At 59.8% G+C, this 15,635-nt stretch overlaps 1 protein-coding gene across 1 annotated transcript in view; it reads right to left on the bottom strand.

Annotated features, from left to right (window-relative positions):
* The window catches only part of TG (thyroglobulin), a 228,179-nt gene that overhangs the window by 164,632 nt on the left and 47,912 nt on the right, over positions 1 to 15,635 (bottom strand). Inside the window, exon 21 of the mRNA XM_066372766.1 lies at positions 14,819 to 15,010. Coding sequence (XP_066228863.1) covers positions 14,819 to 15,010 — 192 coding nt within the window. The remainder of the gene's footprint in view (positions 1 to 14,818; positions 15,011 to 15,635) is intronic.

The raw sequence follows: 15,635 nt of genomic DNA, 5'->3' as shown, positions 1-15,635 counted from the left end.
AGCACTGGACACACAGAGACAGCGACAGCGAGGGGCAGCACTGGACACACAGAGACAGCGACAGCGAGGGGCAGCACTGGACACACAGAGACAGCGACAGCGAGGGGCAGCACTGGACACACAGAGACAGCGACAGCGAGGGGCAGCACTGGACACACAGAGACGGCGACAGCGAGGGGCAGCACTGGACACACAGAGACAGCGACAGCGAGGGGCAGCACTGGACACACAGAGACAGCGACAGCGAGGGGCAGCACTGGACACACAGAGACAGCGACAGCGAGGGGCAGCCCTGGACACACGGAGACGGCGACAGCGAGGGGCAGCACTGGACACACAAAGACAGAGACGGCGACAGCGAGGGGCAGCCCTGGACACACGGAGACGGCGACAGCGAGGGGCAGCACTGGACACACAAAGACAGAGACGGCGACAGCGAGGGGCAGCACTGGACACACGGAGACGGCGACAGCGAGGGGCAGCACTGGACACACAGAGACAGCGACAGCGAGGGGCAGCACTGGACACACAGACAGCGACAGCGAGGGGCAGCACTGGACACACAGAGACAGCGACAGCGAGAGGCAGCACTGGACACACAGAGACAGCGACAGCGAGGGGCAGCACTGGACACACAGAGACAGAGACAGCGAGGGGCAGCACTGGACACACAGAGACAGCGACAGCGAGGGGCAGCCCTGGACACACAGAGACGGCGACAGCGAGGGGCAGCACTGGACACACAGAGACAGCGACAGCGAGGGGCAGCACTGGACACACAGACAGCGACAGCGAGGGGCAGCACTGGACACACAGAGACAGCGACAGCGAGGGGCAGCACTGGACACACAGAGACAGCGACAGCGAGGGGCAGCGCTGGACACACAGAGACGGTGACAGCGAGGGGCAGCACTGGACACACGGAGACGGCGACGGCGAGGGGCAGCACTGGACACAGAGACGGCGACAGCGAGGGGCAGCACTGGACACACAGAGACGGCGACAGCGAGGGGCAGCACTGGACACACAGAGACAGAGACAGCGACAGCGAGGGGCAGCACTGGACACACAGAGACGGCGACAGCGAGGGGCAGCACTGGACACACAGAGACAGAGACAGCGAGGGGCAGCACTGGACACACAGAGACAGCGAGGGGCAGCACTGGACACACAGAGACAGCGAGGGGCAGCACTGGACACACAGAGACAGCGACAGCGACAGCGAGAGGCAGCACTGGACACACAGAGACGGCGACAGTGAGGGGCAGCACTGGACACACAGAGACAGCGAGGGGCAGCACTGGACACACAGAGACAGCGACAGCGACAGCGAGAGGCAGCACTGGACACACAGAGACGGCGACAGCGAGGGGCAGCACTGGACACACAGAGACAGCGACAGCGAGGGGCAGCACTGGACACACAGAGACGGCGACAGCGAGGGGCAGCACTGGACACACAGAGACGGCGACAGTGAGGGGCAGCACTGGACACACACGGAGACGGCAACAGCGAGGGGCAGCACTGGACACACAGAGACAGAGACAGAGACAGCGAGGGGCAGCACTGGACACACGGAGACGGTGACAGCGAGGGGCAGCACTGGACACACAGAGACGGCGACAGCGAGGGGCAGCACTGGACACAGAGACGGCGACAGCGAGGGGCAGCACTGGACACACAGAGACGGCGACAGCGAGGGGCAGCACTGGACACACAGAGACAGCGACAGCGAGGGGCAGCACTGGACACACAGAGACGGCGACAGCGAGGGGCAGCACTGGACACACAAAGACGGCGACAGCGAGGGGCAGCACTGGACACACAGACAGAGACAGCGAGGGGCAGCACTGGACACACAGAGACGGCGACAGCGAGGGGCAGCACTGGACACACAGACAGAGACAGCGAGGGGCAGCACTGGACACACAGAGACGGCGACAGCGAGGGGCAGCACTGGACACACAGAGACGGCGACAGTGAGGGGCAGCACTGGACACACAGAGACGGCGACAGCGAGGGGCAGCACTGGACACACAGAGACGGCGACAGCGAGGGGCAGCACTGGACACACAGAGACGGCGACAGCGAGGGGCAGCACTGGACACACAGAGACAGCGACAGCGAGGGGCAGCACTGGACACACAGAGACAGAGACAGCGAGAGGCAGCACTGGACACACGGAGACGGCGACAGCGAGGGGCAGCACTGGACACACAGAGACAGCGACAGCGAGGGGCAGCACTGGACACACAGAGACAGAGACAGCGAGGGGCAGCACTGGACACACAGAGACGGCGACAGTGAGGGGCAGCACTGGACACACAGAGACGGCGACAGTGAGGGGCAGCACTGGACACACAGAGACGGCGACAGCGAGGGGCAGCACTGGACACACAGAGACGGCGACAGCGAGGGGCAGCACTGGACACACAGAGACAGCGACAGCGAGGGGCAGCACTGGACACAGAGACAGCGACAGCGAGGGGCAGCACTGGACACACAGAGACGGCGACAGCGAGGGGCAGCACTGGACACACAGAGACGGCGACAGTGAGGGGCAGCACTGGACACACAGAGACGGCGACAGCGAGGGCCAGCACTGGACACACAGAGACGGCGACAGCAAGGGGCAGCACTGGACACACAGAGACAGCGACAGCAAGGGGCAGCACTGGACACACAGAGACGGCGACAGCGAGGGGCAGCACTGGACACACAGAGACGGCGACAGCGAGGGGCAGCACTGGACACACAGAGACGGCGACAGCGAGGGGCAGCACTGGACACACAGAGACAGAGACAGCGAGGGGCAGCACTGGACACACAGAGACAGAGACAGCGAGGGGCAGCACTGGACACACAGAGACAGAGACAGCGAGGGGCAGCACTGGACACACAGAGACAGAGACAGCGAGGGGCAGCACTGGACACACAGAGACAGAGACAGCGAGGGGCAGCACTGGACACACAGAGACAGAGACAGCGAGGGGCAGCACTGGACACACAGAGACAGAGACAGCGAGGGGCAGCACTGGACACACAGAGACAGAGACAGCGAGGGGCAGCACTGGACACACAGAGACAGAGACAGCGAGGGGCAGCACTGGACACACAGAGACAGAGACAGCGAGGGGCAGCACTGGACACACAGAGATGGCGACAGCGACAGCGAGGGGCAGCACTGGACACACAGAGACAGAGACAGCGAGGGGCAGCACTGGACACACAGAGACGGCGACAGCGAGGGGCAGCACTGGACACACGGAGACGGCGACAGCGAGGGGCAGCACTGGACACACAGAGACAGAGACAGCGAGGGGCAGCACTGGACACACAGAGAGAGACAGCAAGGGGCAGCACTGGACACACAGAGATGGCGACAGCGACAGCGAGGGGCAGCACTGGACACACAGAGACAGGGGCAGCACTGGACACACGGAGACGGCGACAGCGAGGGGCAGCACTGGACACACGGAGACGGCGACAGCGAGGGGCAGCACTGGACACACGGAGACGGCGACAGCGAGGGGCAGCACTGGACACACAGAGACAGCGACAGCGAGGGGCAGCACTGGACACACAGAGACAGGGGCAGCACTGGACACACAGAGACAGAGACAGCGAGGGGCAGCACTGGACACACAGAGACAGAGACAGCGAGGGGCAGCACTGGACACACAGAGACAGGGGCAGCACTGGACACACGGAGACGGCGACAGCGAGGGGCAGCACTGGACACACAGAGACGGCGACAGCGACAGCGAGGGGCAGCACTGGACACACGGAGACGGCGACAGCGAGGGGCAGCACTGGACACACGGAGACAGCGACAGCGAGGGGCAGCACTGGACACACGGAGACAGCGACAGCGAGGGGCAGCACTGGACACACGGAGACGGCGACAGCGAGGGGCAGCACTGGACACACGGAGACAGCGACAGCGAGGGGCAGCACTGGACACACAGAGACGGCGACAGCGACAGCGAGGGGCAGCACTGGACACACAGAGACAGCGACAGCGAGGGGCAGCACTGGACACACGGAGACAGCGACAGCGAGGGGCAGCACTGGACACACGGAGACGGCGACAGCGAGGGGCAGCACTGGACACACAGAGACAGCGACAGCGAGGGGCAGCACTGGACACACGGAGACGGCGACAGCGAGGGGCAGCACTGGACACACAGAGACAGCGACAGCGAGGGGCAGCACTGGACACACGGAGACGGCGACAGAGACAGCGAGGGGCAGCACTGGACACACGGAGACAGAGACAGCGAGGGGCAGCACTGGACACACGGAGACGGCGACAGCGAGGGGCAGCACTGGACACACGGAGACGGCGACAGCGAGGGGCAGCACTGGACACACGGAGACGGCGACAGCGAGGGGCAGCACTGGACACACGGAGACGGCGACAGCGAGGGGCAGCACTGGACACACAGAGACGGCGACAGCGAGGGGCAGCACTGGACACACGGAGACGGCGACAGCGAGGGGCAGCACTGGACACACAGAGACAGCGACAGCGAGGGGCAGCACTGGACACACGGAGACGGCGACAGAGACAGCGAGGGGCAGCACTGGACACACGGAGACAGCTACAGCGAGGGGCAGCACTGGACACACAGAGATGGCGACAGCGACAGCGAGGGGCAGCACTGGACACACAGAGACAGCGACAGCGAGGGGCAGCACTGGACACACAGAGACGGCGACAGCGAGGGGCAGCACTGGACACAGAGACGGCGACAGCGAGGGGCAGCACTGGACACACAGAGACGGCGACAGCGAGGGGCAGCACTGGACACACAGAGACAGAGACAGGGGCAGCACTGGACACACAGACAGCGACAGCGAGGGGCAGCACTGGACACACAGAGACAGAGACAGCGACAGCGAGGGGCAGCACTGGACACACAGAGACGGCGACAGCGAGGGGCAGCACTGGACACACAGAGACAGCGACAGCGAGGGGCAGCACTGGACACACAGAGACAGCGACAGCGAGGGGCAGCACTGGACACACAGAGACAGCGACAGCGAGGGGCAGCACTGGACACACAGAGACGGCGACAGCGAGGGGCAGCACTGGACACACAGAGACGGCGACAGCGAGGGGCAGCACTGGACACACAGAGACGGCGACAGCGAGGGGCAGCACTGGACACACAGAGACGGCGACAGCGAGGGGCAGCACTGGACACACAGAGACGGCGACAGCGAGGGGCAGCACTGGACACACAGAGACGGCGACAGCGACAGCGAGGGGCAGCACTGGACACACAGAGACGGCGACAGCGAGGGGCAGCACTGGACACACAGAGACGGCGACAGCGAGGGGCAGCACTGGACACACAGAGACGGCGACAGCGAGGGGCAGCACTGGACACACAGAGACAGCGACAGCGAGGGGCAGCACTGGACACACAGAGACGGCGACAGTGAGGGGCAGCACTGGACACACGGATGTGGCGACAGCGACAGCGAGGGGCAGCACTGGACACACAGAGACAGCGACAGCGAGGGGCAGCACTGGACACACGGAGACGGCGACAGCGAGGGGCAGCACTGGACACACAGAGACAGGGGCAGCACTGGACACACAGAGACAGCGAGAGCGAGGGGCAGCACTGGACACACAGAGACAGGGGCAGCACTGGACACACAGAGACAGAGACAGCGAGGGGCAGCACTGGACACACAGAGACAGAGACAGCGAGGGGCAGCACTGGACACACAGAGACAGAGACAGCGAGGGGCAGCACTGGACACACAGAGACAGAGACAGCGAGGGGAAGCACTGGACACACAGAGACAGAGACAGCGAGGGGCAGCACTGGACACACAGAGACAGAGACAGCGAGGGGCAGCACTGGACACACAGAGACAGAGACAGCGAGGGGCAGCACTGGACACACAGAGACAGAGACAGCGAGGGGCAGCACTGGACACACAGAGACAGAGACAGCGAGGGGCAGCACTGGACACACAGAGACAGAGACAGCGAGGGGCAGCACTGGACACACAGAGACAGCGACAGCGAGGGGCAGCACTGGACACACAGAGACGGCGACAGCGAGGGGCAGCACTGGACACACAGAGACGGCGACAGTGAGGGGCAGCACTGGACACACAGAGACGGCGACAGCGAGGGCCAGCACTGGACACACAGAGACAGCGACAGCGAGGGGCAGCACTGGACACAGAGACAGCGACAGCGAGGGGCAGCACTGGACACACAGAGACGGCGACAGCGAGGGGCAGCACTGGACACACAGAGACGGCGACAGTGAGGGGCAGCACTGGACACACAGAGACGGCGACAGCGAGGGCCAGCACTGGACACACAGAGACAGCGACAGCAAGGGGCAGCACTGGACACACAGAGACAGCGACAGCAAGGGGCAGCACTGGACACACAGAGACGGCGACAGCGAGGGGCAGCACTGGACACACAGAGACGGCGACAGCGAGGGGCAGCACTGGACACACAGAGACGGCGACAGCGAGGGGCAGCACTGGACACACAGAGACAGAGACAGCGAGGGGCAGCACTGGACACACAGAGACAGAGACAGCGAGGGGCAGCACTGGACACACAGAGACAGAGACAGCGAGGGGCAGCACTGGACACACAGAGACGGCGACAGCGAGGGGCAGCACTGGACACACAGAGACAGAGACAGCGAGGGGCAGCACTGGACACACAGAGACAGAGACAGCGAGGGGCAGCACTGGACACACAGAGACAGAGACAGCGAGGGGCAGCACTGGACACACAGAGACAGAGACAGCGAGGGGCAGCACTGGACACACAGAGACAGAGACAGCGAGGGGCAGCACTGGACACACAGAGACAGAGACAGCGAGGGGCAGCACTGGACACACAGAGACAGCGACAGCGAGGGGCAGCACTGGACACACAGAGACAGCGACAGCGAGGGGCAGCACTGGACACACAGAGACAGAGACAGCGAGGGGCAGCACTGGACACACAGAGACAGAGACAGCGAGGGGCAGCACTGGACACACAGACAGCGACAGCGAGGGGCAGCACTGGACACACAGAGACAGAGACAGCGAGGGGCAGCACTGGACACACAGAGACGGCGACAGCGAGGGGCAGCACTGGACACACGGAGACGGCGACAGCGAGGGGCAGCACTGGACACACAGAGACAGAGACAGCGAGGGGCAGCACTGGACACACAGAGAGAGACAGCAAGGGGCAGCACTGGACACACAGAGATGGCGACAGCGACAGCGAGGGGCAGCACTGGACACACAGAGACAGGGGCAGCACTGGACACACGGAGACGGCGACAGCGAGGGGCAGCACTGGACACACGGAGACGGCGACAGCGAGGGGCAGCACTGGACACACGGAGACGGCGACAGCGAGGGGCAGCACTGGACACACAGAGACAGCGACAGCGAGGGGCAGCACTGGACACACAGAGACAGGGGCAGCACTGGACACACAGAGACAGAGACAGCGAGGGGCAGCACTGGACACACAGAGACAGAGACAGCGAGGGGCAGCACTGGACACACAGAGACAGGGGCAGCACTGGACACACGGAGACGGCGACAGCGAGGGGCAGCACTGGACACACAGAGACGGCGACAGCGACAGCGAGGGGCAGCACTGGACACACGGAGACGGCGACAGCGAGGGGCAGCACTGGACACACGGAGACAGCGACAGCGAGGGGCAGCACTGGACACACGGAGACAGCGACAGCGAGGGGCAGCACTGGACACACGGAGACGGCGACAGCGAGGGGCAGCACTGGACACACGGAGACAGCGACAGCGAGGGGCAGCACTGGACACACGGAGACAGCGACAGCGAGGGGCAGCACTGGACACACAGAGACGGCGACAGCGACAGCGAGGGGCAGCACTGGACACACAGAGACAGCGACAGCGAGGGGCAGCACTGGACACACGGAGACAGCGACAGCGAGGGGCAGCACTGGACACACGGAGACGGCGACAGCGAGGGGCAGCACTGGACACACAGAGACAGCGACAGCGAGGGGCAGCACTGGACACACGGAGACGGCGACAGCGAGGGGCAGCACTGGACACACAGAGACAGCGACAGCGAGGGGCAGCACTGGACACACGGAGACGGCGACAGAGACAGCGAGGGGCAGCACTGGACACACGGAGACAGAGACAGCGAGGGGCAGCACTGGACACACGGAGACGGCGACAGCGAGGGGCAGCACTGGACACACGGAGACGGCGACAGCGAGGGGCAGCACTGGACACACGGAGACGGCGACAGCGAGGGGCAGCACTGGACACACGGAGACGGCGACAGCGAGGGGCAGCACTGGACACACAGAGACAGCGACAGCGAGGGGCAGCACTGGACACACGGAGACGGCGACAGAGACAGCGAGGGGCAGCACTGGACACACGGAGACAGCTACAGCGAGGGGCAGCACTGGACACACAGAGATGGCGACAGCGACAGCGAGGGGCAGCACTGGACACACAGAGACAGCGACAGCGAGGGGCAGCACTGGACACACAGAGACGGCGACAGCGAGGGGCAGCACTGGACACAGAGACGGCGACAGCGAGGGGCAGCACTGGACACACAGAGACGGCGACAGCGAGGGGCAGCACTGGACACACAGAGACAGTGACAGCGACAGCGAGGGGCAGCACTGGACACACAGAGACAGTGACAGCGACAGCGAGGGGCAGCACTGGACACACAGAGACAGAGACAGCGACAGCGAGGGGCAGCACTGGACACACAGAGACGGCGACAGCGAGGGGCAGCACTGGACACACAGAGACAGCGACAGCGAGGGGCAGCACTGGACACACAGAGACAGCGACAGCGAGGGGCAGCACTGGACACACAGAGACAGCGACAGCGAGGGGCAGCACTGGACACACAGAGACGGCGACAGCGAGGGGCAGCACTGGACACACAGAGACGGCGACAGCGAGGGGCAGCACTGGACACACAGAGACGGCGACAGCGAGGGGCAGCACTGGACACACAGAGACAGCGACAGCGAGGGGCAGCACTGGACACACAGAGACGGCGACAGCGAGGGGCAGCACTGGACACACAGAGACGGCGACAGCGACAGCGAGGGGCAGCACTGGACACACAGAGACGGCGACAGCGAGGGGCAGCACTGGACACACAGAGACGGCGACAGCGAGGGGCAGCACTGGACACACGGAGACGGCGACAGCGAGGGGCAGCACTGGACACACAGAGACAGCGACAGCGAGGGGCAGCACTGGACACACAGAGACGGCGACAGTGAGGGGCAGCACTGGACACACGGAGATGGCGACAGCGACAGCGAGGGGCAGCACTGGACACACAGAGACAGCGACAGCGAGGGGCAGCACTGGACACACAGAGACGGCGACAGCGAGGGGCAGCGCTGGACACACAGAGACAGGGGCAGCACTGGACACACAGAGACAGCGACAGCGAGGGGCAGCACTGGACACACAGAGACAGGGGCAGCACTGGACACACAGAGACAGAGACAGCGAGGGGCAGCACTGGACACACAGAGACAGAGACAGCGAGGGGCAGCACTGGACACACAGAGACAGAGACAGCGAGGGGCAGCACTGGACACACAGAGACAGAGACAGCGAGGGGCAGCACTGGACACACAGAGACAGAGACAGCGAGGGGCAGCACTGGACACACAGAGACAGAGACAGCGAGGGGCAGCACTGGACACACAGAGACAGAGACAGCGAGGGGCAGCACTGGACACACAGAGACAGAGACAGCGAGGGGCAGCACTGGACACACAGAGACAGAGACAGCGAGGGGCAGCACTGGACACACAGAGACAGAGACAGCGAGGGGCAGCACTGGACACACAGAGACAGCGACAGCGAGGGGCAGCACTGGACACACAGAGACGGCGACAGCGAGGGGCAGCACTGGACACACAGAGATGGCGACAGCGACAGCGAGGGGCAGCACTGGACACACAGAGACAGAGACAGCGAGGGGCAGCACTGGACACACAGACAGCGACAGCGAGGGGCAGCACTGGACACACAGAGACAGAGACAGCGAGGGGCAGCACTGGACACACAGAGACGGCGACAGCGAGGGGCAGCACTGGACACACAGAGACGGCGACAGCGAGGGGCAGCACTGGACACACAGAGACGGCGACAGCGAGGGGCAGCACTGGACTATTTCGTCTTGAATATGCCTTCTAATTTTGAATTTCAAAAATCTGTCTTAAAACGATGACTTTATTTGGTCTCAGGAGGACCCACTCCTGCCTGATCTGATTAAAGTGGACGGTTATCTATCTGAGTCAGAGAAGTACAGGTAAGTTAAATGTTTTGGACACCTGCCGTGTGCCACTTACTACAGACGTGCTTTAAATACATTCACCTGCTTAATTCTTCTTGCCATTATTATTTCCATTTTATTGATGAAAAAAAAAGTCTCACATAAGTTAACTGCTTGAATGTACACAGACCTAGAAATTAAATAATTTATATATCATTCAGATGAATAACCCTGTTAGGTGGTCCAGTTGTTCAGATTCCGCTAGAAAAAAAAAAAGGGGGAAAAAGGAAATATACCAACCCACAAGTCCTATTCCCTTCCGCTCCTAACTTCTGTCCAAATCCAGATACAGCCTCAAATGCATCTCTCACCAAGATCTCCCCAAAGTAGCTGACCGGTGCCCATCTGGCTGGTGTACTGGCATCTGCCTGCCTGCCTGCCTTCCACGCTGAAGCGGCAGTCTGTTAACACTCGGCAGAAGAGCAGTCTCCCTTAGAGGTGGTGCGGTGGATCTCACACCAGGGTGCTTAGACCGACATGTGAAACTACAGGGAGCGCTTTGGACACGCTTGTTACTTGGCACCGACCGCAGAGCGCCTGACTCGATAGACTGGAGGGGGACTTGGGAATTAGTATAAAATATTTGTAAATAGTGCCACCGGTGACTCTAGCGCACAGATTCCTGACCCCCTGACCTCGTGGGGCCCCTTCACCGATGAGGAAACGGAGGGACTGACCGGGCGGGTGGTTTCGCTAGTTGACGAGAAAGAGGGTGACCCGTGGGCCGAGGGTGCCACCACCAGACCCAGGCGGGGGCACAGGAAGAGCCAGCTGAGAGCTCAGGGGATGTCTGGAGGCCACGGCCGGCCCTCTCACTGGCCAGGGAACAGACTCGTGGACCCAGACAATAGCCGGGTGTATTTTTCCTTCTGCTCTCGGGCCTCAGAAGAGAAACCCAGGCAGCCTTCTCCTCTAGGAGCTGAAGTATCAGTGAGCTCTCCGTGTGTCTGAGAGGCAGGGCCAGCTGGAGATCCGAAGCCACTCTGCTGGTCACACTGCCGGCTTCCGTGACACTCCCGTGAGCCCCACTGCCAAGTGGCCTTCGCTGAAACGGAGGTCTGCAAGCATCATGAGTTTTCATTAATAAGGATCAGTGGGAAATGAGCCATGCAGGGGTCGGAGGCTGGAGGAGGCTGGAGCGTCGCTGGTTTGGAGGGGGTGGAGGGGACAGGGGAGGAGGGGGGAGTCTGCCCGAAAGTTAAATGACTTTGCAGACAGTGGGAAAAGGATGGAGCAGGATTGCGTTTGTGATCGTCCACAGACCCAGCCAAAGCTCTATCGTTAAACCTCCAAATCTGCCCATTGGGCGAGGCTGGGAAAGACATCTGCCCGATGTTTTATGTCTGTCTCGGAGGGAGCTTAACTTGCAGCATGGCGAGGTGGCTGTTCGACGCACCAGACTTCACAGATCACAGGGGACGCGGCAGGGGAAAGCGTGCCGGCCGCCGGCCAGACACGGCATGGTGAAAGGGTTTTGTGGGCTTCCTGCTCCGCAGAGCAAAATAATTCTTCCATATGTGAGCCTGAGGAAAATGAAGTCAACCTTTCCAATGCGAAAATCACATGGTCTGGCGGGTAATCCAGCGTCAGGGGAAACTGGTGTCCTCAGAAGAGACATTTAACTCGAAGAAGGCAGAAGGCTTCTGCCTGGATTCGCATTGCAGCATCTCTAAATATAGGTATACATAAAGAAATACATGCTACATACATGTGTGTCTTCATGTGCACGTGTGTATATCATCTATCTCTCTTTTGTTTATCTAAATACTAACACAAAGGCATATCATATAGTCAACAAAGCATTAAACCTGCAAGGAATTTTAAGATTCCATTTACTCCAATCCAGATTTCTGCCCTGGCACTGACAAAATTTGAGCCACTCCTGATGACTGGAAGCTAAACTCAACACTTTTCAGTCATTGCCTAGGGGCCGGGGATAAACGGCCATTTCATCACACGGGAAGTTTTCGTCCACCAGGGAAATGGACACGTGGGCTTGGATACAAAGAGAAGAGACGCGATAAGATTTCAGGAGGAGAAAGTGTAAGTAGGGCTTAGGGTTGTACTGACTGATTTCAAGGTGGGGAGGGGGGACCCTGGCACTGGGGGATTGGGGTGAGAGAGCAACTGAGAATCAACACAATTGGCAAATAATAATAATAATTATAATAATTAATAATAATACAGTCGGGATTATAGGCAGCAGAGGTGGGCATGAAGTCGATCTCCATCCCAGGTAGAATAAGAAAGAAGCAACAAGAAAGGGGAGTGAGAAATTAGCGAGGCGGACGGGAGGCTGGCGAGGACTTCAGCATGATTCCCGGATTCTTGGTTTGACCGTTCATCCCAAAGATGGGATTTGGAACAGAAGCAGCTCGTTTAGGGTAAAAGCTATCCGTTCCTGAAGACACATGTTGACTTTGAGACACCTGCAGGACAGGCAAGGGATCTATCCAGACAGCAGGTGAGCGTGGGGACCGGGTCTCTGCCGAGAGCCAGGAGGGCCGAGGGCCGAGGGCAGAACGGGCTGGTGGTTCAGTTCAGAGGAGGGCGCTCGGGAAGCCGGCGCAGCGGCGCGGCCTGGGGAAGACACGGGCGTCTAGACAGTGGGAGAGGTGCAGCCTGGGGAAGACAAGGGCATCTAGAGAGCGGGAGAGGCGAGTTGGCAGAGCTGGGGAGAGGTCAGTAGCGTCCATGGCTACAGAGAACCAGGTGGAGGAGGGTGGGAAGGCGCCCCTGTGACTGGTGACCAGGGTGGAAGCAGTCTGGGGGAGCCATGGCATTTCAGACTGCAGGGTCTGGCTGGGGGAGAAAAGGAGCTGCAGGGAAGACCTGAGTTTAGGAGCTCGGTGGTGTTATGCTCGTCTTAGCTTTTAAGGAGAGTGAGAGTCTAAGACCTTTGGACACGCAGAGTGGGAACAGCTGGGCCAGAGGACAGGACTGACAGAGGAGCCAGGCCCCTGAGACGTGGAGACCACGGGCTCTGGAGCCCACGAAGCAGGGCTCGCTTTCTCAGGAGGAATGATACGCAGGTGCTGGAAGTCATCCCAGCTGCTATAACAGGTAGGTGCTTTCAAAATGTCTGCTTCTGAGAAGCCCAACGTCATGGCTAACATCCTTCAGAACACACAGCGTGCCCCTGCCTGTATGGAGCTCAGCTCACACGAGTCCCATCTTGGGCCAGACTCTCTCTCTCTCTTCTCTCATCATCGAAGCATTACACATCCCACAAACACTAGCCCGTGTGTCCTCTCTTCCAGGAAGCCTTCCCTGACTACCAAGGCCGCTCGGTATCTCCCTCCCCTGCACTCCAAGGTTCCAGGGGTCTCAACACTCATGCTGCCGTACTGATCGAGCCTGGTGTTCAGCAGGACTCAGTACACGTTTGCTGGGTGGCAGCACAAATGGATAAGTGAAGGTCATCCATGTCCTTTCATGATAGCCCTGCCTCCCCAACCGGACTCTAAGCTCCTTGTATCTACTCCCAGCTTCCCAACACCTAGCACATCGGACTGCACATACATGGCGGTCATCTAAAGTTTATTACTGACTGAAAGCGAGGTCATATATATATATATATATATATATATATATACACACTTCAAAAGTGTTTTTAGTCGGCAGAACTCTCCATACACTGAAAGCCACCAGTCCCATATCCCTCTGTTACTGAATTCATAGCATACCAGAGGCCAAACCTGCCTCGTGCCCATTGTTTTTATAACTACTAGTCCAACAGGAGTGATCATGATCTGTATTTCATGGCCCAGGAAACTACAACGTAGATAGTTTAAGCAACTTGTCCAGTAGCGCACAGCCGGAAGGAGACAGAGCGTTGACCAGAACCCAGGTCTGTCTGGCCCCAAAGTCCCTTCTCAGCCACTAGCCTACATGTCGCCAAGTCTCTGGATTTATCCTTATACACAGAAGTCCATCCCCACTGTGGAAACACAACAGAAATTCTCAGTCCTATTGATCACAGAAGCTGACATACAGAAGGCACTCACCAGATAATCATTGAATGAATGACCGTGGATGTTAGGAATAAACTAACATTTTTTTTTTTTACCAGTGTGGCCAGTGAGAGGCTGTCAAAGATACACCTGGGCCCAAATCTCAGCTCTATCGCTTGGGAAGCTACGGGTCTATGAGCAAATGGTTTGGATTCTCCGAGCCTCAGTTTCTCAGTTTATAAGATGGAGCTCGTCATACCTTCTCTAAAGACGGCAGTAAGGAAAAAAAACGGTACTACAACACATCATGTGATGTGTTGAAAGAGGCATGGGATGTCCCTGACTTTGTGTATGTGCATGTCACCTTCTACGTGAATGTGGTCACCTCGTTCGTGCCCACAGCTTCCCACGAAGTCTCCATGGTGTACATCCTGGCTTCTGTGACCCCACGTGTCCCCCGGCCACGGGCTGTAATCTAGGTTACCTCCTTGGACCTGGGTGAGGACGAAGCCGTCACAGCACGCGTCGCGGTCACATGCAAGAAGACAGAAGAGATGAACTTCCGTCAGGCTGGTTCCCGAGGCGGAGAACACAGCAGGGCTGTACACGCCAGAGAGCGTGTTTTGGAAACCAGTTGGTTCGAAGTTTTTCTGACTTCTGGTGGTGAATTCTTGGCCTGGGGAGAAGGCAGGAAAAAAAAAACTTTTTAAAAGATCTCAAAACAATGCAGAGGAGTTGACCAGAACCTACTGGCCATAGGACAGTGGACCCTCTGTGCCAGGGGCAGTGTGTGGTCCAAGATGAGACCCTGTCTGTGCCTTGAGACTGCGGGACGTGCCTGTGCACGTGGAGCATGGAGCCGGCAGACCCAGACAGACGCCCAGGACACCCCAGCGGGTCAAACAGCGACGCACAGAGAGCTGGCATTTGTGATTTTTTTTTTTTTTACATTTTTATTTATTTATTTATTTATTTTTACAGAGACAGAGTCAGAGTGAGGGATAGACAGATAGGAACGGAGAGATGAGAAGCATCAATCATTAGTTTTTCGTTGCGCATTGCGACACCTTAGTTGTTCATTGATTGCTCTCTCATATGTGCCTTGACCGTGGGCCTTCAGCAGACCGAGTAACCCCTTGCTCAAGCCAGCGACCTTGGGTTCAAGCTGGTGAGCTTTTTGCTGAAGCCAGATGAGCCTGCGCTCAAACTGGCAACCTCGGGGTCTCGAACCTGGGTCTTCCGCATCCCAGTCCGACGCTCTATCTACTGCGCCATCGCCTGGTCAGGCGCATTTGATTATT

Source organism: Saccopteryx leptura, chromosome 3 (assembly GCF_036850995.1).
Source record: "Saccopteryx leptura isolate mSacLep1 chromosome 3, mSacLep1_pri_phased_curated, whole genome shotgun sequence".
Classification (NCBI taxonomy): domain Eukaryota; kingdom Metazoa; phylum Chordata; class Mammalia; order Chiroptera; family Emballonuridae; genus Saccopteryx; species Saccopteryx leptura.
Note: the sequence above shows the minus strand (reverse complement) of the source record. Positions and strands in the feature narration are given on the sequence as shown.